The sequence below is a fragment of the Lutra lutra genome, chromosome 3, assembly GCF_902655055.1.
Source record: "Lutra lutra chromosome 3, mLutLut1.2, whole genome shotgun sequence".
NCBI classification, from domain to species: Eukaryota; Metazoa; Chordata; class Mammalia; order Carnivora; family Mustelidae; genus Lutra; species Lutra lutra.
In genome coordinates, this window is record NC_062280.1 from 78,836,922 (window position 1) to 78,864,197 (window position 27,276).

Sequence of the window (27,276 nt, forward strand, 5' to 3'; positions counted from 1 at the left end):
TTAGATGTCTGAAGGATTCATTCTTTATCAGTAAGTCCCATACTTTCATAAAATGATTATTTCAGTATTGACCATTCTAGGTTAATTTCCTCTGGGACATGGTGTTTCCTTTCATTATATAGATTCAAATCTTTTACTTCACCAAGATTTTCTTGAGTTATACCTTTATCCTTCAGGGACTCTAATTATGCAATTTTTTTTCTTTCTTTTTTTTTCTGCCTCATTTCAATATTTACCATCTTCTCTAATTCTTTAGATCACTTTTGTTATTTCTAACTTTTATGTCCCTAAACCATATGTCTGTTTTCCCTTGTTCTTGTTCTTTACATTTCTGTGATGGCTTTGTTTTTTATTTCTACTTTTTCCTAAGTTCTTCTAGCCACAACTTCAAAACTGACTTTACCTTGCTATCTTCCTTACTTTGTTTCTGCTTTTTGGTTTTCCTTTAAAGAAGTGGTTGCCTTACTAAGCTTTTGTTTTCAAATTCATGGCAGAATGTTTTTCCTCACTTTTCATCTGATCTGCATTGTTTTATTTATTTTTTTAAGATTTTATTTATTTATGTGAGAGAGAGAGAGAGAACATGAGAGGGGAGGTCAGAGGGAGAAGCAGATTCCCTGCTGAGCAGAGAGCCTGATGCGGGACTCCATCCTGGGACTCCAGGATCATGACCTGAGCCAAAAGCAGCTGCCAAACCACTGAGCTAGGCACCCTGCATTAATGTTTTCTACAGAGTTTTGTGTGTCAGTAAGTTTTAGTGACCTTTCTTCCTTTAGTCATTTAAATTGATATGGTGCCAGTTCATTTTCTTTCCAACTTAATGAAGATATGATTGACATAAAACATTCTATAAATTTAAGGTGTATTGGGGCACCTGGGTGGCTCAGTGGTTAAGCCACTGCCTTCGGCTCAGGTCATGATCTCAGAGTCCATTGGGCTCTCTGCTCGGCAGGGAGCCTGCTTCCTCCTCTCTCTCTGCCTGCCTCTCTGCCTACTTGTGATCTCTCTGTCAAATAAATAAATAAAATCTTTAAAAAAAAAATTTAAGGTGTATAGTGTGATGATTTGATATACATATGTATTGTAAAATGTTCACCACAATAAGGTTAGTTAATACATCTTTCACTTCACATAATTGCCATTTTATTGCTATTGTTGTTGTTACTGTTACAGTGAGACATTTAAGAGCTAGTCTCTTAGCAACTTTAAAGTATACAATACAATATTGTTAATCATAGTCTTATAGTTAGCTATGCTAACTATAGTCTCACCATACTGTGTGTTAAATCCCTGCAAATTATTCATCTTATAACTAAAAGCTTGTATCCTTTGACCAAAATCTCATCATTTTCTAACCGTAGCCCCGGCAACAGCCATTCTCCTCTTTGTTTCTATGAGTGCAGTTTTTTAGATTCCACATGTAAGTAAGATCATACAATATTTGCCTTACTCTGACTTATTTCACTTAGCTTTGTACCTTTTAGGCCTATCCATATTGTTTCAAATGGCCAAATCTTATTTTTTTGTGGCTAAGGAATATTTCATTGTATATGTGTGCCACATCTTCTTTGTCCACTTATCTATTGATAGATGCTTAAGTTGTTTCCATATCTTGGCTTTTGTAAACAATGCTGCCATAAACATTGGGTGAATACATTTTTTTGAATTAATTTTTATTTTCTTTGGGTAAATACTCAGTACGGTGGCTACTGGGTCATGAGATAATTCTTATTTCAATTTTTTGAGTAACCTCCATACTATTTTCCACAGCGGCTGCACCAGTTTGCATTCCCACCAACAGTGCACAAGGGTTCCTTTTCCTCATCTTCACCAACACTTGCTTGGTTTTGTTTTTTTATTATTATTATCTTTTTTATTCTAGCTATTCTGACAGGTGTAAGGTGACACCTCATTGTGATTTTTATTTGCTTTTCCCTGACAATTAGTGATTTTGAGCATCTTGTCATGTGTCCATTGGCCATCTGTAGTGTTTTCTCTCGAGCGGTGTCTATTCTGGTCCTCTACCCAATTTTAATCAGATTATTTATTCTTTTAGTTTTGAGTAGCATAGGTTCTTAATATACTTTGGATATTAATCCTTTATCAGATATATCATTTGAAAACATCTTCTCCCATTCAGTAGGTTGCCTTTTCATTTTATTTGATGGCTCCCTTTGCTATGAAAAAGCTTTTTATTTTGGGGTAGTCCTAATAGTTTATTTTTGCTTTTGTTTTACTTGCCTGAAGAGACATATCTTAAAAAAAAAAAAAAAAAAAGTGCTGCTAAGGCCAAGGTCAAAGAAATTATTGCCTATGTTCTCTTCTAGGAGTTTTACAGTTTCAGATCTCACATTTAGGTCTTTAACCCATTTCAAGTTTATTTCTGTGTATGGTGTAAAAAAGTGGTCCAGTTTCATTCTTTACTAGCTGACCAGTTTTTCCAGCTCCATTTGTTGAATAGACTGTCTTTTCTCCATTATATGTTCTTGCTTTCTTTGTCATAGATTAATTTAACATATAAGAATGGATTTATTTCTGGGCTCCCTATGCTGTTTCATTGATACTATGTGTCTGTTTTTGTGCCAATACCATACTACTTTGATTATCACAGCTTTGTAGTATAGCTTGAAATCTGGGATTGTGATACCTCCAGCTTCGTCTTACTTTCTCAAGATTGTTGTGGCTTTTGGGGGTCTTTTGTGGTTCCATACAAATTTTAGTATTGTTTGTTCTAGTTCTATTAAGAGTGCTGTAGGTATTTTGATAGAGAGTGCAATAAATCTGTAGATTGCTTTGGAAAGTATGGACATTTTAATAATATTGTTTCTTCTCTTGCTTATTTTTTAATTAAATTATTTTATTTTTTGTCATTAAGTTGAATGAATTCCTTGTATATTTTATATATTAACTCCTTATCAGAGAGATGGTTTACAAACATTACAAAGTTTGCCTCTCCTTTTTATTGATTGTTTCCTTTGTTGTGTAGAGACTAGTTTGATATAATCCCACTTCTTGATGTTTGCTTTCGTTGCTTGTATTTTTGGTGTTACATCCAAAAAGAAAAAAAAATCATTGCTGAGCAGTGCCAAGGAGTTTTTTCTCCTATGTTTTCTCCTAGGAGTTCATTGATTTAAGTCTTATGTTTAAGTCCTTAATCCATGTCATGTCAATTTTTGTGTGTGATATAAGATAGGGGTTCAATTTCATACTCTTATATGTGAATATCCAGTTTCTCAACACAATTATTTCCTCAAATATTATTATTTCCCCATAGCAAATTATTGACTCCCTTGTCAAATATTAGTTCAACATATATGTCTAAGTTTGTTTCTGGACTCTCAGCTCTAACACATTGGTCTGTCTATATGTCTGTTTTTCTGCCAGTACCACACTGTTTTGATCACTGTAGCTTTGTGATATAGTTTGAAATCTTCAAGTGTGATACCCCTGGCTTTGTTCTTTTTCAGGATTGCTCTGGCTATTTGGAGTATTTTGTAGTTCCATACAACTTTAGGATTTCTTTTTATTATTGTGAAAATGCAATTTCAATTCTGGTAGGAATTGTATTGAATTTGTAGATCACTTTGGGTAATATGGACAGTTTAACAGTATTAATTTTTCTGATCTAGGAACATAGAACATTTTGTATCTTCTTCAATTTTTTCATCAATTTCTTATACTTTTCTGGGTTTAGATCTTTTGTTCCCTGGTTACACTTATTCCTAAGTAGTTTTGTTTTGTTTTCGATTGCGTTGTAAAAGTGATTGTTTTCTTTGTTTTAGATAGTGTACTGTTAGTGTATAGAAACACAACTAATTTTCATATGTCACTTTTGTATCTTAAAACTTCACAGAATTTATTAGTTCCAATAATTTTTTGGTGGCGTTGTTAGACCTTTCTATATATAATATTATGTCATTTGCAAATAAAATTTTACTTCTTTCCCATTTGGATGTTTCTTATTTCTTTTTATTTCCCTTTTGATTTCTTCTTTGTTCCATTGATTGTTCAGATGTGAGTTGTTCAGTTTCCACATATTGGTGAATAGCTCCAGTTTCCTCCTGACTTCTAGTTTCATATCATTGTGGTCAGAAAAGATACATGGTGTGGATTTCAGACTTCTTACATTTGCTAAGCCTTGCTTTGTCACTTAGCATATTGTCTATCCTGAAGGATGTTCCATGTACACTTGAGAAAAATGTGTATTCTGCTTCTGTTGGATAGGATGTTCTGTATATGTCTGTTGGGTCCATTTGATCCAAAGTATAGTTCAAGTTCAATGTGTGTTTATTGATTTTCTGTCTGGATCATCCATCCACAGTTGTAAGTGGGGCACTGAAGTTCCCCATTATAATTGCATCACTGTCTATTTCTCCCCTCAGATCTTTTAGTATATGCTTAATATATTGCTTAAAATATTTAGGTGTATGTTGGGGATATATATATATATACATATATGGTTGTTATCTCTTCTTAATAAATTGATGCTTTTTCATGGTATAGTGTCCTCCTTTTTCTCTCCTTACAGTTTTTGATTTAAAATGTATTTTGTTTGACATAAGTATAGCTAACCCTGTTCACTTCTGGTTTCCATTTGCATGGAATGTCTTTTCCCACTCCTTCACTTTGAGCCCGTGTGTGCCCTTCAAACTGAAGTGAGTCTCTTGTAGGGAGCATATAATTAGGTCTTGTTTTTTGTTTGTTTCCGTTTTTATCTGTTTAGCTACTCTGTGCCCTTTGATTCAAAAACTTAAACCATTTTCATTTAAAGGAGTTATTGATAGATCAGGACTTATTAATGACATATTGTAATTTTTTTTCTGGCTATTTTCCTGTTCCTTTGTTGTTTTGTTACTCTCTTACTGTCTTCCTTGTGATTTAATGGTTTTCTGTAGTTGTGTGCTTTGATTCCTTTCTCTATATCTTGTGTGAATCTATTTGAGGTTTTTGTTCTATAGTTACCCTGATGTTATATAAAAACCTTTTTATAAAAGTCTGTTTGAAGTTGATAACATCTTAACTTTGATTGCATACAAAAATTCTACTCTTTTATTTCTCCCTGTAACCACATTTTGTTTTTGATGTCACAATTTATATCTCTTTATATTGTATATCCACTAACAGATTATTGTAGCCATTGCTATTATAATACTTTTGTTCTTTAACCTTTATACTAGAGTTGGGTGTTTAACATAACCATACTATAATGTTGGAGAATTCTGCATCTGACTGTATGCTTACCTTTTCCAGGCTTTTATATTTTCATATTACTAATTAGTGTTCTTTTATTCCTTCTAGAACTCTTTTTAGCATTTCTTCTACAGCAAACAGTGATGAACTCCCTTATATATGTGGGAAAGTCCTTATCCCTCTTTCATTTATCAAGGTCAAATTTCTGGATAAAGTATTTTTAGTTGGCAGGTGTGTTTTCTTTTTTTCCTTTAACCACTTTTAATATATCATCTCCACTTTCTCCTGGCCTATAAAGTTTTTGCTGAGAAATCTGCTAAGAGCCTTATGGGAGTTCCCTTGAAAGTGATAAAGCTTTTCTCTTGCTTGTCTTAAGATTCTCTTTTGTCCTTAATTCTTGAAGCTTTATTATAATGTGTCTAGGAAAAGATCTCTTTGAGGTGAATCTGTTTGGGGACCTAGGAGCTTTATGAACATGGATGTCCAAATCTCTCCCTTGTGGCTAGTTCAGGTGTAGTGGTATTTAAAATTAATTGACCACAGCCAGTTACAGTTTAATTTTTTGTTCCATCTGTACTCCCACTGCTTCACCTGACTAGCCTTTAAAAAAAATAAAAAACAAAAAACAAAATCTCTAGATTTCCTAGATTTAGGAAGTTCTCAACTATAATTTTTTTAAATATCTTTCTTCCCTTTTCTCTCTTCTCCTTTTGGGTTTCAACAATATGTAGATTGATTTTCTTAAGGGTATCTTAGAAGCCCCATAGGATTTCTTCATTCCTTTTTATTCTTTTTTTCTTTTTGCTCCAATGACTAAATAATTTCAAATTATCTGTGTTCGAGTTCACATTCTTTCTTCTGCTTGGTCAAGTTTCCTGTTGACATTCTCTGTTGAATTCTTCAGTTTAGTCATTATATTCTTCAGCTCCCAAATTTCCATACGGTTCTTTTTATGTTTTCTATTTTTTTGTTGAAATTGTCATTTTGTTCTTATATTGTTTTCCTAAAGTCATTAAATTTTTTGTCTGTGTTTCCTTATAGTTCTCTGAGCATCTTTAGAACAACTATTTTGAATTCTTCATTCAGCTCAGGTCATGACCCTTGAGTCCTAGGATCAAGCCCCATATCAGTCTCCTTATTCAGTGGGGAGTTCTGCTTTTCCCTCTGCCTCTTGTGCTCTCTCTCATTCTCTCTCTCTCTCTTTCTCTCTCAAATAAATAAATAAAATATTTTTTAAAAAGCTCATAAAATGGAAACTTGAAGAACAAATTTGATCAAGAAAAGGACATCCTCAAAGCAATGACTAATGTATAAAAATGCAAAATATAAAATGTGGAATTTTGGCATAAGAGTCTGAATTTTCTTACCAAAGATATATAACCTCACTCTAGTCATAAGTAAACATTGGGCAAATAAAACTGAGAGCATTCTATAGAATAATTGGTATTCTTCTGAAATGTCAACATTATAAAAGAAAAGAAAGGATCAAATAACTGACCGGAGGAAATGCAGGAGAAATAAAAACTAAATGTAACGTGGAATGCTGGATAAAATTTTGGAAGAAAGAAGGAAAATTAATTAAATACCAAATCAGACTGGAAATAATGAAATACATTCAACTGTAGAACTGAGGATGAGGATGAGGGTAAGGGTGGACAATCAGAATGTAAATATTATATGCTCTGAAAATGTACAGATGATAAGCTAATAAGGACAGGGATAGCATAAAAGAAAAAGGTAGAGAGTAAATAAATTTGTTGATCATCTTGTCTCTAATAGCAGGGAGTCAAAAACATTATTTGAAGCTGACAAATCAATTAATAGAAATATGTGCATTTTTAACAGTGTGAGGGTAAATACTAAGAAATTTCTTTATTCACTAATATCAGATGGTGGAAAAAAGAGAAGGCAACAGGAAGGAAGAGAAAACATGCTTATTTCATCATTTTTCTTAGTAGGATTCCTACTGTAGAGCTAATGGTATAATATAGAATTATATCCATAAAGGTAGTCACTAGGGGGCAAAAACCTTTTTAATTATCCAGAAGACATTTTTAAAAAGCAAAAATAACAGACAACATAGTAAAAGTTTTCACACGTGTAATAAATGGGGGAACATTAAGATTCCTTATATACTGGGGCGCCTGGGTGGCTCAGTGGGTTAAAGCCTCTGCCTTCGGCTCAGGTCATGATCCCAGTGTCCTGGATCAAGCCCCACATCAGGCTCTCTGCTCAGCAGGGAGCCTGCTTCCCCCCTCTCTCTCTCTGCCTGCTGCTCTGCCTACTTGTGATCTCTGTCTGTCAAATAAATAAATAAAATCTTAAAAAAAAAAGATTCCTTATATACTTGTTGTCTTGTATATGCATAAAGAAACTCTGGAAGGATATATAAGAAACTAAGAGAGGTGGTTATCTATGTGGGGGGGAGGAGTGGGAGGAAGAATAGAGGGTAGATATTGGATATATGGGGCAACAGGATGATGTAGATTTTCCACTGTATTTTTAAAAATGTAATTAATTTAATTTAAAATTTAGTTAATTTAATTTTAAATTTACCTAATCAAAAATGAAATAAAATGTGATGTAAAAAATATATTCAATCATTTAAAATGAGGCCCATTTTGTCTCTGTTGTCATATCATAGTTAAGCTATTCCCAATATTTTATAAACAACATAAAATTTAAATAAGTATTTATTAAATATTTCCCCAAACTTTGGGTATTTCAAAATGTCATTAGCCCTGGGGTTTTTTTGCCTACTTGACTTTGGTTTTGCTTGTTTCTGCTTTGCTTTAAGTCAGACAGGATTTTTCTGTGTGGCAGCAAAATCAGGCTACCAGTATCTTGAAAACCATATGGATTATAGATGTCAGAAACCTGGAGGGTTCTGAATTGCCCAGTTAGAGTTATGTGGCCAGCCCCATGGCAACCACTGAGGTCAGGGATATGCAGCTCTCTGATTGGTTAGGCTTGACCTGGCCCTTAGACAAAGGGGAATTGGGCAACATATAACCTGGCCAGGCCTAACCTAATCTTTATGAAATGGGAGAAGGTATGGCTCCCAAGAAGAGAGTGCTGAAGATATTTATCTGTACATTTTTCTTTTCACTTAATCTGATGCTAAAATCTCAAGCCCAGGGGAATGAGTTTTAGAAGCTCTGAAAGGGTTTATTTGATATTCTGATCTGAAAGGGTTTATTTCATATTCAAATGTTAGAGCCCTGAGTTATATTAGTGGAACATCATCTGATTTCAGTCGCTGAAATTGGGTGTTACAATGGCCCTTTAGACCTCATACTTTAGACCACCATCTATCACTCCCTCTAATCAGCTCAGGCAATGCTTTCCGCTTCTATAGGCAGAAATGAATGATACAAATTGGCAAACCTTAAACCAAGTGTCAGGGACAAGCACGTGCTCAAGCAGAGAAGGTCAGAAAGTTTCAAGAGTGCTGATTTCTGAGATTTCTCTCTGCCCACACCCTCTTCTGGGAGAATACACCCTTTCCCTGTAGCCGCACGGGCCAGACAGTCTTGCTCTTTGTCGTAGCTGTAAGCAGGCTACTGCTGGGTCCTGGCCCTCCAAGAGCCCAACTCCTCCTTAAGTCTCAATTCCTGGCTATTTGTTGCTACTCTCCAGCTCCATGTAAAGATTTCACATGTAATTGCAGTAACAGCACATTCTTTCCACCCTGAAGTGGGGAGAATTCTCATAGACATTAAAAACTCTTGCTCAGAGATATTACTTGCCCAGACTGACTCAGGAAAGTTTTGAGCCAGGTAGTCTGCCTCCATCTGAAGGCTTTTGATTACTGAATCAAAAGATTGGGGTTCGAATGCGAATTTTGCTGGAGTTACTAAGTCTGTGATCTTCAGCATTATTTAATCTCTCTGAACCTCATTTTCAAGTCTCTGAGTGGGAAGGATGTAACCCGTTTCAGAGGACTGTGGTGATGATTAACTTCAACAAGGTGGGGAGCATAAGTGGCAGAGTGACTAGTACCTGGTTTCCTCTTCCTATTAAGACATAAGCAAGGCCATTGGGCACCTGGGTGGCTCAGTGGGTTGAAGCCTCTGCCTTCGGCTCAGGTCATGATCTCAGGGTCCTGGGATGGAGCCCCACATTGGGCTCTCTGCTCAGCAGGGAGCCTGCTTCCCTCTCTCTCTCTCTCTCTCTCTGCCTGCCTCTCTGCCTACTTGTGATCTCTGTCTGTCAAATAAAAAAATAAAATCTTAAAAAAAAAAAGACATAAGCAAGGTCAGTGAAACTCATCGAAATGTTTGAATATAAGTGGATACTAAAATGAGAAAAATTATAGGGGACATCGGGCTGTCTCAGTCCTTTAAGCGTCTGGCTTTGGCTTAGGTCATGATCCCGGGATCTCCCTCTCACTCTCTCTTTGTCTCTCCCCTTGGCTCATGTTTTCTCACTTTCTCAAATAAATAAAATATTTAAAAGAAAAAAAAAGAAACTATATGAACACATAAATTTGAAAGATAAATAATAGTATTAAATTATTTCAAATTTCAGAAGCATAGTAATTTTGAAATAGCATAAGTAATTTCCTACATCTCCAGGCGTGCCCACATCTGCTACATTTTTGCAAATACTTCCTGTTATGGATTGTTGTTTTAATGTAAATATTCATTTTGCCTTATGAAATATTATTTCTTTGGGGTATGCTTTCTAATAAAATTGTCACTTATCATAAAGTCATCACTGCCAATTTATTTCTTTTCACATTTTCTACATCTTTATAAAGCCACATTAACATGGTTGGCATTTCTTGTTCAAAACACATCAATAATGTTGAAGGCCAGGGTACATTTATCTTTTTTCTGTCAAACTAAAGTCAACTGTTGTGTTATTTGGAATATAAATGGAGAGCCTGTCAGATATTCAAATAATAGTGGAAGAATGCTTTTCAAAATCATTATGCTCAGGGAGAAAAAAAGGCAAAAACCATGGATATGTAAAGTAAAACATGAAATTTTTTTGAGCCTGCCCTATTTAAGTCTTTAACTCTTAATGAAAAGAAAAAAATTACTATGTGGCCAGTACTGAACAAAATATGCTAAATCCAAATACAATGTAATCAGAACTGGTAATGTGACAAAGTAGAACAGTTAACATTATGTTAGCTTCTTGTTCCATAATTAAGAGAAATCCATATTTCAAATATTATCATTCTCCTAACAAGGTAAATTACTGTTCATCTTAATGTTATCCAGAAGTAAAAGCATTTGCCTAAAATGAATTTTCTCTCTCTTTAAATATGCCAAATTAGTGATTCATATATTCCCTATTTGGAGAAAAAATGTCATATTTCATTTGAAAATAACTTCTGAAAGGCTACTTAAGGATATAAAAGATACATAAATGGAAGAAGATAGTCTTAAAAAAAAAAACCTTCAGCCTACTCCTCTGTGTAATTAGTTTGATAAGAATATAGGTCAGATTGGTTATGAATAATTACAGTAATATTCAAACAAAGTCACCTAAAAAAGTATAATTCCCAAGTTATTGAAACATAAGCATAACCCAGTTAAAAGTTGTGATATAGCTGAAGAAAGTATGTATTAATCAGAAAGCAAGATTGATTGGCTACAAAATCAGAGGACAGTCTTTTTCAAATTTTGCAGTACCTATCCAGGTTGTATCGAGAAAAAAATAGGAAATTTAGCCATCAATTTTTCTGGTAATAAACTTCATTTCCATGTAATTTAACATGGAGAAAAATCAGATTCTGGCCATGTTGATAGGAGGATTCCAGTTTTTATCACAGATATAACAGCAAAGTAATAAATTATCACCCTGGTTTTAAACTTTATATTTAAGAGTTTGCCTTTCTTAAATTGAACCACTCTGGAACTGACTGAATTAGGATTTTAAACCTATCCAGCTAAGGACCACAGCAAATCCTCCAAAGTACCTCCACCCCAGGAGGCCTCTTCTCTGGGATAGAGTACCTATTCGATTTCATTCTTGGGCTTCTGACTTTCCATGTGCTTTGCTGGAGTTATGTGAGAACATGACTATACAGAATCATTAATTGGTGTCTTAGCAGTTTTCAAGATGAGTATTTACTTCCAATCTCTTTCCAATGGCAGATGGTCACATTAGATTGCTTGCCTTTCCAGAATAACTTATTTCTTGACATAAATAACCATTCCATAACTTGTCATTTTTCTTGTGGGATATTTATATGTACATTTATATTTATATGTATATATTTATATGTATAGGTATTTATAGTGTGTTTGTTTATTATGTAGTTATAGTATGCTGAGGGCCTTCTAGAATTTAACTTAAGAGTCATTGAGATAATCTGGCTACTTCTGCAGGAATAGAATAGGGTCACTTAGGAAAAGACATGTCACCTTCTGAAAAGATCAGAAAAGGATTTAAGGTCCAACGCTTTCCAAGACTTTCATTAACCTGTATCCTTTAGAAATACTACGGCATAGATCATCTTGAGTGGGTATAATTTCAGAATCATTTCCTCCAATTCAGTTCAGAACAAGGAGTATCTGTAGATCAAATGGCTTTCCAAATCCAAATTACGCAGTGGGCTGATAAACTATCAGAATGAAATCTGTCATTGACAGGAGGAGGTTGGCAGTGGAGGAGGACACAAAGAAAGAAGGATGCTCCATTCATATACTGAGAAAAAGATGTAGAAAAGGAAATGAGCTTCAACAGGCTAATTTTACACTATTCTAAGAGACTGTGCTCTAAGAAGTTGATTTTCAAATTTGCTTGATGATGAGAACTGTCTACAACCCTTTTTTAAAAAACTCTCAGACCTCAGCCCAGGCCTGCTAAACCACGGCACACCCTAGGGGTAAAACCTGGTGCTCTGGCAATCTGTGCCTGCAACAAGGGGTGATTGGTGATTATTCTCAGGTAAGTTTGCCATGCACTGTTTGAAGAGAGAACGTCAGCTTGTTTACTGAGAAGAGAACTGTGTGTGCTTATTGTGGTATTCTGAGCCTGGGGAATAGTGAGGCTCATTCCTAATAAAATGATAATCCACTTCTCAGAGTCAGAATAGAAGCTCAAATTCAAATGACCAAAACGAAAATCTCAAAGCCTTGCAATGTGGGATGAGAGCTTAAGCAGACTCAGTTGTAACAAGAAGTCCGGGCAAGGCAGTTCAAGCATATTACCAGTTGCAGTTACTTTAAACAAACAAATAAAAAGCACACGGGGATCTGCAGTATGAAGACGTGGTGCAAATCCTGGCTTTTTCAGCCACATTTCTGCTATCTATACACAAGAAATGATGATATCCAATTTATAAATGCTTATTACCAAAGCTGATATATGTAACTTATGTGTTTGAAAGTGCTACATAAATGAATTATGACTACATAAATGAATTATGAGGGTAGCTGCTGGTGTCAGGAGAATCCAACAAGGTGTGGGAAACTACAGTGAGAATATGTAGAATGTGGCTGAAGGGCCGCGGAAAACATAGCCCCCTCTGGTGGCCTGTAACGGCCATCTGCAGACCTGGAAAGGAAAACAGGATTCAAGTTACTTGGGGAGGAACTGGGTAGCTGGAAATTTGCCAAGATACAATTCAGCCGTGTGGAAGAAAATTCAGTGCCCACTTCCTGGAAATGGGGTACATGTTGGGAGCTTTGTAGAACACAACTTGTTAGCATTGAAAGCAAAGTCAGAATGGAAAAAGCAGCAGTGAATTATTCCAAAGACTTCAATTCCCCTTGGTCAAGTCTGGCCAAGTTGAGCCAACAAATGGAAATAAAATCCTAACTGTAAAGAATGGGGAGATTCAGGAAAACTGAAGGGTTTTGTACAGGAGAGCCAATAAGCCACATTAATGAGACAATGATTATTTGACCACAAAATGGAGTTCGAGAGAGACATCTGCTGCCAGCAAAAAATCCTGGGTGTACCCAGAGGTTTCAAACGCACATAGCTTTTTATGCAGCAGACAGGTGAGGTACCACAATAGGGGAATGTGAGCATTGTTAGAATTTAGAATGCAATAGCTTAAACGCATCCCAATTCAGATTTTCTAAAACTTACTGACAAAGAGAAATCATCTCTCAGCTAAATCAAACACCAACTGACCAGGTTCTTACTATTATGTAGCCATGAGGAACCAGGAAAGAGGGCACAGATTCAGATAATGTGATATATTAATTAATATTATAAATTTTCTTAATCTTTGGATTCAGACTGGAGGAACATTCAGTTAACACCTACTGTAATCCAGGCACCAGATGAGGTCTTCCCATATATATTTAGTGGGCATGTAATTGGGAGGAAATCAAAGTATTATGATGATTCCACTCCCAGCAAATATCTCAAACTCTGCCTAAAGGATTTTAAGGATAATAGTAATAATAATAATAATGTTGCTAACAATAACAATCAAGTAAAGAAATAAAGTAAAACATAATTAAGCAATGCAGAGAAAAAAATTAGACCTATACATATTAGAACATTTCACCTTATAAATGTAGCTATGTTCTCTTGAGAACCTAATTACCATCTCAGGCATTAAAGAACATAAACCATCCCCAAAGTCCCATTAGTCCATACTTATTTCAAGATCTTGCATAAGAACTCTAACCTTAAATGCTGCATTTAAAAGAATTTCACCACCTCTTGAAAAACAATAGGAGTAGAGTGCCCTCTAGAGTCTGACTTGTATTTTTAATGTCAAATTGAGGGGATAATCTCTTTAATAGTTTCTGGCTATGCTCATTAAAATTTAGAAATGTGGTAAATTTGTCTATTGCTGCTACAAAAATGTATTTACCTTTAAAATTTAGTATGATTTTCTTTCTCCCAAGAGAAATATCTTTGGACATTAGTTATCTACACAGAACAAAAAAAAAAAAAAAAAAAAAAGAAATAAAACAAAACAAAAACCCTAGATTTTATTTAATATGTATTACATTTTTATTTCATTTTCTTTCTGTGGTCTAAATGTACAAATATATTTGAAACAAATCTAATGCTAGTAGGGCTACTTTCATCTTTTATGTATACATGTTATTTGTTTATATTTTGCATTCATTTCAGTCTATAATTTCCCAAAAGGAGAAACAATATTTGTTCATCAAACATGTGAGGCTCCTACCTCAGACTGAGACCATACATGAGGGTGACTAATAAATACTTTTACAAATAGATAAATGAACATACAGTGATTAAAATAGAGGCATAACTAGATATGTACTTGCCATATTGGAGACACATAGATCAGGCCAAGGCTGTAACAATACACATAATTTAGGAACAGGTTTATATAGAATATGTGAAGCCTGAAACTCCACCCTCAAATCAGAAATTAAAATTCAAAGTCCAGAAAGATGAACAGGTACTTCCTACAGTTTAATAAAATATAGGCTTTGCTTTAACATCCAACTATCAGTTCTTTACCAATAAAGTCAAGGACACAATTTCCTTAATTGTAGAGCAGGAATAATCTTGACAGACGACCTTATCATTTTTTTATCTATATTACATGGAAATGTATAGAAGGGCTTTATAAAAAAGTGTATGTCCTTGTGTGTGTGTGTGTGTAGTCTTATTTCCATATTACATATAAAATTGAGAAGATTAGTTAAGTTTGGCTAAATGAGGTCATCCTTAAATAAAAACATTAAGTATTCTGGTATTACCCCTGACCACTCTTCAAGTTTTTTGCCAGTTTTCCCTCTTTGCTCATATATTAACTGTTCCTCACATGTAAATATTTTACATATTCTTTGTGACTTTTCCCCATGACCGTTCTCTTTTTCCCTTGAAATTCTTTCTAGGGAATCTCTTTCCCTTCAATGTCTTCAAATACTTCCTATAGTCTGGAAACACTCAAATTTACCTCTACAGATCTAATTCCTAACATCTAGATCTATATTTCAGTTGCCTATTTTATACTTCCTGTATCTACAATGCCAGAGAAGCCCAAGGCTGAAATCAAAGACATACATGTTTGAGATAAGATGCTGTCAGTGCAAAATATATCAAAACATGCTTTAAACTGTCCTTCTCAGCCACAGCTGGACTCGGAGAAATGATGAAGAGGATGTGAGGCCACCAGAGGGACCTTGGCACTGTCCACCCCGGTACTATTCACCTGTGCCCTACATTAAATGCAGTCTATTACTGACTGTTCAAGGTGTTGGGCTCTTCAAAAAGCTTAATACATAAGGATTAGAGGCACAAACTACAGATGCTACAACTGATACCCAAACCAAAATTCATGTTCATCATCTCACTTGTCTGCTGTTCTTTATTTATTTTCTTCTCCCTTCTTCTGCCAGGTTGACCAGTCCCTCCTCCACTCATTTAAGTTGCTTGCCTAGTGGAGTGACACAGCTCTTCAGCCTGAGAGTCCAAGTTTTACTTGCTTTGTTCTTATTATGCTATCTTCACTGCAATTGCTGGTTCATTATTATTACCAGCATAGAAACACTTGTGCCTATTCTGAGTTCCATTATTTAGTAGCAGTCCTACGTCTTCATGATCTTGAGGCTCATTTCCCCCATGAATATAATAATTCCTTTCTTACCTGCTGGCCCACTGCTATGAGGAGCCTGTAATAAAACAGGAGTTACTTTTCACTCTTGAAGTAGTCAAACCTCAGGTTCAGTGGACACATTGTATTCCTGAGTGAAAGTGTTTCCCTAATCTAGCAGAGCTGAATTATCAAGAAGGGGAACAGTAAATTCAACAGGTGGACCTCACAGTGTGATGCTGAGAAAGACCAGTTCAATTTCTATGTCCTAGTTCCTGGACCTGAGCATTTTAGCCATGCGGACACCTCATTCTACATCAGCTAATGATTCAAGGAAGTCTTGAAGGACATTAGCTGAACCACTCTGTATTTTAATCATCTAAGTGTTTTTAGGTGATGTGGTATGTGGTAGGACCAGAGGACGTGTTGGCTCTGCACCAACTTTTACACCTCTTTCTCTATGAAATGAGTCCCTTGATCTGAGAAAATGTTATATGGTACTACCTTAGTAAATCATGCATTGTGTGAGTGCTTCTGGTGTTGCAGAAGCACTGCTAGCAGGTAAGGAAAACCATATTTCAAGAAGATACCAATTCAAGTAAGGAAGAATCACTGTCATCTTCAGGGTGGAAAGGGCTTGGTGTAATCAACTTGCCATCAAGTAAGTGGTTGATCTCCTTATGGGATGATGACAAAGTAGGAGCTTATCACTGAAATCTCTAGCAGGTCCAGCATTGAGTAGCAGCGGTCGCTGGATCAGCCATGGCAAGGACTCCATGCAGTTGAGCCCAGGTTTAGACTCCATTGCTGCCACCAACTCTACTCTGTTTATGAGCCCATTGTGCAAATGTTGAGATGACTCAAGGCAGAAGCTGACCAACATCCACCAGAAGGGTCGTTCCATCCACCTAGCTATTTGGTCTTTCTTGTGTGTTGAATGTGTTCCAGTGGATAGTATCATCAGAGAGAAGACACACACACATTCCTTTGTCCAGCTCACGCCTCTAACTCGGACATTTTGTCCTTAATCTTCTAATCTTGGGATGCCTGGGTGGCTCAGTTAGTTGAGCATCTGCCTTCGACTCAGGTCATGATCTCAGGGTTCTGGGATTGAGTCCCACATCATGCTCCTTGCTCAGCATCAAGTCTGATTCTCTCCCTGCCTGCTGCCCCCCCTGCTTTTCTCTCTCTCTCTCTCTCTGAAAAATAAATAAATAAAATCTTTTTTTAAAAGTCTAATCTGCCCATTCCATTCCCCTGACCAAGCCAAGTCATTCACTACCTGCTTGGGAGATGTATCTTTACCTCAGGCTTCTTGTCCTTTCAGACAAAGTAAACAACTATGTCTAATGCTCACATGTCTGCTCACTGGGAATATTTCCTTCTTCCCAACTGTCCTTTAGGGTCACCCTTGAGTAGTACTAGAGTGACGTAGCAGCTCATATTTTATTCCACACATGGAGTCAACCTATCTGTGAACTAGTCCTTATATGTGAGGTAAGGGAGATAAACTCTGTTAGTATAACTGAGTCTGGTAAAACAGAATTTAGGTCACCCATTAACATAATTTATTTGTCCTCATGACCTACTTGGGCCTGATCCCAAAAGTACAGTTTCCATTTATCTTCGTCCAGTTGGATTCTATAACAAAAATACCATAAACTGAGTGGCTTATAAGCAACAGATATTTATTTCCCATAAATGGCTGGGAAGTCCAAAATGGCTGGGAAGTCCAAGATCATGGTGCCGACAGATCTAGTGTCTGGTAAGAATCTGTTTCCTCATAGATGGCTATCTTTCTGACTATAAACTTACATGGCAGAAGGGGCAAGGGAGCTTTTTCGGGCCACTTTTGAAAGGGCACTAATTCTATTCATGAAAGCTCTGCCCTCATCACCCAATCACCTCCCAAAGACCCCATCTCCTAGTACTCTCACCTTGGGAGTTATATTTCAACATATAAATAGGGGGGACACAAACATTCAGACCATAGCACTATTTTATAATGAATTGCCACCATGCTTATCCAAACTTTTCGACTCAGTGATCTACCTGGGGTGTGGTAAGCAACTAGCTAATGGGCAAGTATTCAGTCACTACTAGTGCTCAGCAGTACAGCTGGTAATTCTCTCCTGTGGAAGACAGACTTGTGTTAAAACCCTAAATGCTGCAATTTTCTTGTTCGGGCTTCTGGACACTGCATATAGAGTCCTTATCTTGTTCTTGCATAGTTGAGATACAGGGCAACTTGCCCTACAGCCTGGACCTGCTGTACAGCCTTCTTTTTGCTATGGGCTCAACCTGAAACTGGCAACAATCAAAGTCACCCCATGAATGAGTCAAAGCAATATTTTTTTCCTTTATTTTATGTTATTTTATATTTATCAGAGAGTGAGATAGAGAGAGAGCACAAGCAGGGGGAGCATCAGGCAGCGGGAGAAGCAGGCTCCTTGCCAAGCAAGGACCCCGATGCAGGACTCAATCCCAGGACCCTAGAATTATGACCCAAGCTGAAGGCAGATGCTTAACTGACTAAGCCAGCCAGGCATCCCTCAAGGTCCTTTTCCAAAACAACCAAGGCTTCCCTTCAATCAGTGGGTTCTGCATCTGTAAACTAAGTCTGATCACTCTGATAACTAGCTCAGATCCAGCATCTATTTTCCAATTTTCCCTCTAATATCAGCCTTCTCTTCACAATTCATTTTTCCATATTCTGAAGCTAACAAGGTACACGCTGATGGGCTTTCCGTCTCTCTTCTTCTGAGCAGCATGATGTGTGAGCCCTTGGCACATATCCCAGTGGGCCAAGGCTTCCTGGTTGCCACGCTGGCCTTGTTGCCCATTATAGTAATTATGTCCAAAGCACAACCATTTGGCCTCGGATATTACAGAACCTGTCATTCCCATTTTCTTTAGGCAACCACAGATGGCAATCTCCAATTGTGCTGTAGCCTACAGGGGACAGCTACTACAGAACTTCTCAAAGATGCTAATATCTTCTTCAATAATGCATTTCTTATTGCTTTAGTGATAGCTTCACATAATAAATCCATTCTAAAATGCCCACCTCCTGAGCTTCTCACTCCATTCCTCAATATTCTGTCAAGGGAGTTCTGGCTTCTCCTCCTACCTTCAAAGAGGCATTATTAGGTCAACAGGGTATTGAAATGGGCTCCAGGTGTCCTCTCTAGCACATTAAATTCTGGGTCATGGGCATATAAACCCAAGTCTATAAACTCTCCACTTTGCAGCTTTGCTTTCTACACAAGCCCCAGGCCAATGTGCTCAAGATGTTCTCCCACACACATTCCCAAGTTCCAGCTGGTACACCTTATTCAGCTGCTGCATTTCTTTGGAAAGTAAGCAGTCCTTCCCCCTCCCCACAACAAGCTTTCCCTCTCAAGCTGTGCTGCTTCAACTCTTATTTCTGCTTTATAGGTAATGAAAGAAGGAAGGAAGGAGGATGTCTTAAGGAAGTCAAGCACAATTTTACAAGGCATTTGGCCCTGTGGAGGTCTCTCATGCAAAGTATTTCATCCACAGGCAAGGAGAGGCTGCTCTTCTCTAGCATGTAGGGGGAGGTCACCTCTGCCATCCAGGAGAATTGAGAGTTCAAACATCTGTGGCACATCCACCCAATTTCCTCTTCTTATTTATCAAGTTTCCACTATAAGGGCCCTGACATGAACTTAGGACCCCGGTCATGGCCACTCCTTTCATCTCCTTTGCTTCTTGACCACCTTCACAATTCAGTTCCAGTCCCAGTCCAGTCCCTGATTGCAAGACATAAAAGAGACTTTTTTTTTTTAAGATTTTATTTATTTATTTGACAAAGAGAAATCACAAGTAAGCAGAGAGGCAGGCAGAGAGAGAGGAGGAAGCAGGCTCCCTGCTGAGCAGAAAGCCCGATGTGGGGCTCGAACCCAGGACCTGGGATCATGACCTGAGCCGAAGGCAGCGGCTTAACCCACTGAGCCACCCAGGCGCCCCATAAAAGAGACTTTAAACACAGCCTTCTGGCTGTCATTGTATTCTGAGTTGACACTTGACTGATCTGAGCCTATGGTTCTTCAAGGCTTCCAAAGCAGGCCAGACAATATACACTCCTTACTTTCTCACATCATTCAACTAGTAGCACTATCCATTATCTCACCTTAGCTATTGCATCTCATATCCACCACAGGTAAGGTTCTTAGCCATCATGACACCACATCACCCCAGGAGTTATCATTCTACTTAACCACATTACTTTTCTTCTAAACAAACAAACAAATAAGCAAGCAAACAAGAAACCTCTGAGACTCATTAAGTGCAAAGTTAGAAATGATATTTACTTAGCAAAAAAGCATTCAGTATAATCAAAACCTCTGAAAAACTATTTTCATATAATCCAAATAATTTCAAATAATTTTACTTTCTCTTACTTTTGTCGGGCAAGCCAACTTGTGGCTTATTTATTATGCACATTCTTGACAATTTCACTTTGAAACTATTCTAATGGAACTGAGCTGGGAAAAACACAATAAAATCATTATTTATCCATTCTGGGTACAGTCTTTATCAAGGCTATAAATTTACAGCAAATGAAGTGAGTCATGCTTTTCTCTTCTCTGTGTCCTAGGCTGAGATTTTAACTTCTGTACAAAATGAAAATGAATCTTTAAAATGTCCATTTACTTAGTCTATTAGTAGAAATTCAAATAATCTTTTGACTGTATTAGGCATTCCAAAAAATCTGCATCTATTCCTAAATTAAATAATCTATTCTATTAAAAAAATTTGCAAACAGTTCAAAAACATATATTAGAATCAACCCATGTAATTTTTAAAATATTTATACAATTATGTCCTGGAAGTATATACCATCCTAAGTCTACATGGAAATATAGATTTAGGATGGTATGATTACGGCTCATTGTCATTATCTTCTTTCCTCCTGCATATTTTTTTAATTTTTTCACAACAAAAATGTATTCCATGTAGTAAAAAAAAAAGTTATATTACATGAAAATTTTGCAATTAGATTTAGGATGTCAAACTGTTGCTTGAGAGTTAATGTGTCATATGCATTCTGCTATCCTATTATGGCCAAATATTCCCACTTAGCCCTCATATTTCACACTTTTACAAATATAAATCTCTAGTGAAAACAGTGTCATCCCTAACAGAAAAACGAAGGACAAAAAATATATAAGAAAATTTGCCAAAACTCTGCAAAATCCTGAAGTGAACAGATGTATTTATGCTGCTCTTCTGTTTCCTCCTTCTGTACTCTTTTCACTATGCCACTCTCATCTTTATCACCAGCCAAACAATATTCTTTTTTTTATTTGACCATAAAACTTTTTTTACTTATTTTTTAAGTTTTAAATTCCAGTTAGTTAATGTGCACTGTTATATTAATTTCAGGTGTACAATATAGTGATCCTACAATTCCATACATCACTTAGTACTCATCACAACAAGTACACTGGTTAATCCCCATCATCTACTTCACCCATCCCTCCACCTCTCTCCCCTCGAGTAACCACCAGTTTGTTCTCTATAATTAAGAGTCTTTTACCTCTCTCTCTCTCTTTTTTTTACTTTTTTACTTTTCTCTCTTTTACCTCTTTCTCTCTCTCTCCCTCCCTCCTTTTGTTCATTTGTCTTGTTTCTTAAATTGCACATATGGGGGCACCTGGGTGGCTCAGTGAGTTAAGCCTCTGCCTTCGGCTCAGGTCATGATCTCGGGGTCCTGGGATAGAGCCCCGCATCGGGCTCTCGGTTCAGCGGGGAGCCTGCTTCCCCCTCTCTTTCTGCCTGCCTCCTCTCTGCTTACTTGTGATTTCTCTCTCTGTCAAATAAATAAATAAAATCTTTTAAAAAAAATTAAATTGCACATATGAGTGAAATCATATGGCATTTGTGTTTCTCTGACTGACTTATTTCACTTAGCATTATACCCTCTAACTCCACCCTTGTCTTTGAAAATAACAAGTTTTCATTCTTTTTATGGCTAACTAACATCCCATTATATATATATCACATCTTCTTTATCCATTCATCAATCAGTGGATGCCTGGGCTATTTCCGTATCTTGGCTATTATAAATAATGCTGCTATAAACATAAGGGTGCATGTATTTCTTTCAACTACTGTTTTTGTGTTTTGGGGTAAACACCCAGCAGTGTGATTGCTGATCATAGGGTAGTTCTATTTTTAATTTTTTGAGGAAACTCCATACCGTTTTTCCACAGTGGCTTCATCAGTTTGCATCCCACCAACAGTGCACAAGAATTTCTTTTTCTCCACATCCTTGCCAACACTCTTCATTCTTGTTTTTGTTTGTTTGTTTGTTTTAGCCATTCTGACAGGTGTACAGTGATATCTTGTAGTTCTGATTTGCATTTCTCTGATGATGAGTAATGTTGAACATCTTTTCATGTGTCTGTTGGCCATCTGGATGTCTTCTTTGGAGAAATGTCTGTGTCTTCTGCCCATTTTTATTTAGATTGTTTGTTTTCGGGGTGTTGAGGTTGATAAATTTTTTATATATTTGAAATGCCAACCCTTTATCAGATATGTCATTGATAAATATTTTCTCCCATTCCGAAGGTTGCCTTAGTTTTATTTTTCCTTCACTGCACAGAAACTTTTTATTTTGACATAATTCCAATAGTTGATATTTGCTTTTGTTTCCCTTGCCTCAGGAGACATATCTAGAAAAAAAGTTACTATGGCTGATGTCATAGAAGGTACTGCTTGTGTTCTCTTCTAGGATTTTTATGGTTTAATGTCCCACATTGGGTCCTTAATCCATTCTGAGTTTCTTTTTGTGTATGGTGTAAGAAAGTGGTCTGGTTTCATTCTTCTACATGTTGCTGTCCAGTATTCTCAACACCATTTGTTGAAGAGACTGTCTTTTTTCCATTGAATATTCTTTCCTGCTTTTTTGAATACAAATTGTCCATATAGTTGTGGATTCATTTCTGGGTTTTCTATTCTGTTCTGTGATCTATGTGTCTATTTTTTGTGCCAGTGCTGTACTATTTTGACTATTACCACTTTGTAATGTAAGTTGAAGTCCAGAATAGTGATGCCTCAAGCTTTGTTTTTCTTTTTCAAGATTGCTTTGACTATTGAAGGCCATTTGTGGTTCCATACAAATTTTAGGACTGTTTGCTCTTGTTCTGTGAAAAGTGCTGCTAGTATTTTGATAGGGATTGCAGTAAATCCGTGGCTTGATTTGGGTAGCATGGGGATTTTCACAATATTTGTTCTTCCAATCCATGAGCATGGAATATCTGTCCATTTCTTTGTGTTGTCTTCAATTTCTTTCATCAGTGTTTTATGTTTTTCAGAATACAGGTCCTTCACCTCTTTGGTTAGGTTGATTCCTAGGTATCTAATTATTTTTGGTATAATTGTAAATAAGATTATTTTCTTAATTTCTTTATCTGTTTCTTCATTACTGGTGTAAAGAAATACAACAGACTTCTGTATATGGCTTTTGTATCCTGTGACCTTACTGAATGCATTTATCAGTTCTAGCAGTGTTTTAGTGGCGTCTTTAGGGTTTTCTATATAGAGTATTATGTCACCTGCAAATAGTGAAAACTTTACTTCTTCCTTACCAGTTTGTGATGCCTTTTATTTCTTTTTGTTGTCTGATTGCTATAGCTAGGACTTCCAATACTATATTGAATAAAAAGTGATGAGAGTGGCCATCTTATCTTGTTCTTGACATTTGGGAAGGGCTCTCAGTTTTTCCCAATTGAGGAGGATATTTGTTTCCTTTGGGTTTTATATATATGGTTTTTATTATGTTGAGGTATGTTCCCTCTACACCTACTTTGTTGAGGGCTTTTATCATGAATGGATGTTGTACTTTCTCAAATGTTTTTTCTGCATCTTTTGAAATGATCTTACAGTTCTTCTCCTTTCTCTTATTGATCTGATGTAGCACAACAGTTGATTTGTGAATATTGAACTACCCTTGCAACTGAGGAATAAATCACACTTGATCATGGTGAATGATTTTTCAAAATGTGTTATTGGATTCAGTTTGCTAGTATTTTGTTGAGAATTTTTGCATCTATGTTTAACAGAGATATTGGCCTGCTGCTGGTGTCTTTATCTGGTTTTGGAATCAGGGTAATACTGGTCTCACTAAAGGCATTTGGAAATTTTTCTTCCTTTTCTATTTTTTTGAATAGTTGGAGAAAAGATATTAACTCTTCTTTGAAAGTATGGTAGAATTTGCCTGTGACGCCATCTGGCCCTGGATTTTTGTTTTTTGATTACTGTTTCAATTTCTTTGCTGGTTATCAGTCTGTTAAATTTTCTATTTCTTTCTGCTTCAGTTTCAATAGTTTATATGCTTCTAGGAATTTATCCATTTCTTCTAGGTTGCCCAATTTGTTGGTATATAATTTTTCATAATATTCTCTTGTAGTTATTTGTGTTTTGTGGTGTTGGTTGTCATTTCTTCTCTTTCGTTTCTGATTTTGTGTAGTTGAGTCCTTTCTCTTTTTTTCTTGATAAGTCTCCTCCTCACGCGGGGGAGGAGCGGGCGGCGGGGCGGGGCGGGCGGGACCCGCGGGCGGGGGGCCGGGTGCTGGGAGCCCGGCGGGCCGCGAACGCAGGCGCCATGCTGGGGCCGCCGAGACTGAGGGCCCGGGATGAGCTTCACGCGGAAAAAGGGCTTCTACAAGCAGGACGTCAACAAGACTGCCTGGGAGCTGCCCAAGACCTACGTGTCCCCGACGCACGTAGGCAGCGGGGCGTATGGCGCCGTGTGCTCTGCCATCGACAAGCGGTCAGGGGAGAAGGTGGCCATCAAGAAGCTGAGCCGGCCCTTCCAGTCCGAGATCTTTGCCAAGCGGGCCTACCGAGAGCTGCGGCTGCTGAAGCACATGCAGCATGAGAACGTCATCGGGCTCCTGGATGTCTTCACCTCAGTCTCCTCCCTGCGCAGTTTCCATGACTTCTACCTGGTGATGCCCTTCATGCAGACGGACCTGCAGAAGATCATGGGGATGGAGTTCAGTGAGGACAAGATCCAGTACCTGGTGTATCAAATGCTCAAGGGTCTCCAGTATATCCACTCAGCTGGGGTCGTGCACAGGGACCTGAAGCCGGGCAACCTGGCCGTGAATGAGGATTGCGAGCTGAAGATCTTGGATTTTGGGCTGGCCCGGCATGCGGACGCCGAGATGACGGGCTACGTGGTGACCCGCTGGTACCGGGCCCCTGAGGTGATCCTCAGCTGGATGCACTACAATCAGACTGTGGACATCTGGTCTGTGGGCTGTATCATGGCAGAGATGCTGACGGGGAAAACTCTGTTCAAGGGGAAAGATTACCTGGACCAGCTGTCCCAGATCCTAAAAGTGACCGGAGTGCCAGGGGCAGAGTTTGTGCAGAAGCTGAATGACAAAGCAGCCAAATCCTACATCCAGGCCCTGCCACAGAGTCCCAAGAAGGATTTCTCTCAGCTCTTCCCACGTGCCAGTCCCCAGGCCATAGACCTGCTGGAGAAGATTCTGGAGCTGGATGTGGACAAGCGCCTGACGGCTTCGCAGGCCCTTGCCCACCCCTTCTTTGAGCCCTTCCGAGACCCCGAGGAGGAGACAGAGGCCCCGCAGCCATTTGATGATTCCTTAGAACATGAGAAACTCACGGTGGATGAATGGAAGCAGCACATCTACAAAGAGATCGTGAACTTCAGTCCCATTGCCCGGAGGGACTCACGGCGCCGCAGCGGCATGAAGCTGCAGTGAGCTGTCTAGCTGGACCCCTGGCTGAGCCCAGGGACCACCCTTGGCACCACCTGCCGGGGATCTTGCCACTAGGACTGATGCCTGCTGGTCCCTAGGACAGGTCCGGCCATTCTGGGATTATCCTCTTCTGGGGTGGAGGAGAGAGGGGCCTGGTCCTGCTGTAAGAAACAGACCTTGTAGCTGCAGAATTCAGAGATGTTGGTTGGGAGAAAATAGCTCTGATCACAACCAGCCACATTAAATCGTCCATCTGGAGACTCAAAAAAAAAAAAAAAAATCAATCATATTGATTTTTTTCAAAGAATCATATCCTGGTTTCATTGATCCGTTCTATTGGTTTTTTAGTTTCTATGTCATTTATTTCCGCTCTAATCCTTATTATTACCTTCCTCCTGCTGTTTTAGGTTTTGTTTGTTGTTATTTTTCTAGGTCCTACAGGTGGAAGGTTAGGTTGTTTATTAGAGATTTTTCTCTCTTCTTGAGGAAGGCCTATATCACTATAAACTTCCCTCATATACTGCTTTTGTTGCATCCCAAAGGTTTTGGCCATTGTGTTTTCATTTTCATTTGTTTACTGTACTTTTTTATTTATTCTTTTACTTCCTTGTTGACACATTCTTTGTTTAGTAGCATGTTATTTAAACCTCAATGTATTCATTTTCTTTCCAGATTTTTTTCTTGTGGTCGACTTCTAGTTTCATACCTTTGAGGTCAGAAAAGTTGCACAGTATGACATCAATCTTTTCATATTTGTTGAGGTCTATTTTATGACCTAATATGTGATCTAATTCTGGATAATTTTCTATATGCACTTGAAAAGAATGTGTTTTCTGCTGTTTTAGAATGGAATATTCTGAATATATCTCTTAAATATATCTGTTCCAGTGTGTCATTCAAAGCTGTTGTTTCTTTATGTTCTGTTTTGATCGTCTGCCCATTGATGTGTGTGAGCTATTAAAATCCCCTACTATAATTGTATTATTATCAATTAGTTCTTTTATGTTTGTTATTAACCGTTTTATGTATTTGGGTACTCTTATGTTGGGTGCATATCTTTACAATGGTTTTATCTTCTTGTTGGTTTGCCCCCTTATTATTATATAGTGTCTTCCCTTGTCTCTTATTACAGTCTGTTTTAAAATCTATTTTGTCAATATAAGTATTGCTACTTTGGTTTTCTTTTGACATCCATTTGCATGATAGCTATTTCCTCCATCCCCTTACTTCCAATCTGCAGGTATCTTTTTGTCTGAAATGAGTCCTTTGTAGGCAGAATACAGAATGAGTCTTGTTTTTTCATCCATTCTGTCACCCTAAGTCCTGTTTGGTGCATTCACATTCAAAGTAATTATTGATAGATATGTATTTATTCCTATTTATTACTTTTTTGTGGTTGTTTTGAAGATTTTCTCCGATGCTTCTCTTTTTTGTGATTTTGCTGATTTTCTTTAGTGATATATTTGAGTTTATTTCTTTCTTTTTATTTTTTGCATATTAGTGATTTTTGATTTGTGGTCACTATTGGGTTTATATATAGCTTCTTCAGCATATAGTAGTCTATATTAAGTTGATGATCATTTAAGTTTGAACCCATTCTTTACTCCCCTACTACCCATGTTTTAGGTGTATGTTGTTATATTTTATATCTTTTAATTTTGTGAGTTTCTTGACTGACTTTTTTACAGAAATATTCATTTTTACTGCTTGTGTGTTTCCTACATTTATACTGTCATTTTTTGGTCTCTCCTTTCCACTCAAAGCGTCCTTTTTAATATTTGTTACAGGGATGGTTTAGTGGTCATGAACTGCTTTAGTTTTTGTCTG

General features: G+C 37.3%; 1 protein-coding gene across 1 annotated transcript; it reads left to right on the top strand.

Annotated features, from left to right (window-relative positions):
* The first annotated feature begins 24,255 nt into the window (after positions 1-24,255).
* LOC125096321 (mitogen-activated protein kinase 13-like) lies at positions 24,256-25,709 on the top strand. Its single transcript, XM_047723178.1, has one exon. It carries the CDS (start codon positions 24,352-24,354, stop codon positions 25,450-25,452), a length of 1,101 nt encoding a protein of 366 aa, XP_047579134.1. The 5' UTR covers positions 24,256-24,351; the 3' UTR covers positions 25,453-25,709.
* The last annotated feature ends 1,567 nt before the right edge of the window (positions 25,710-27,276 follow it).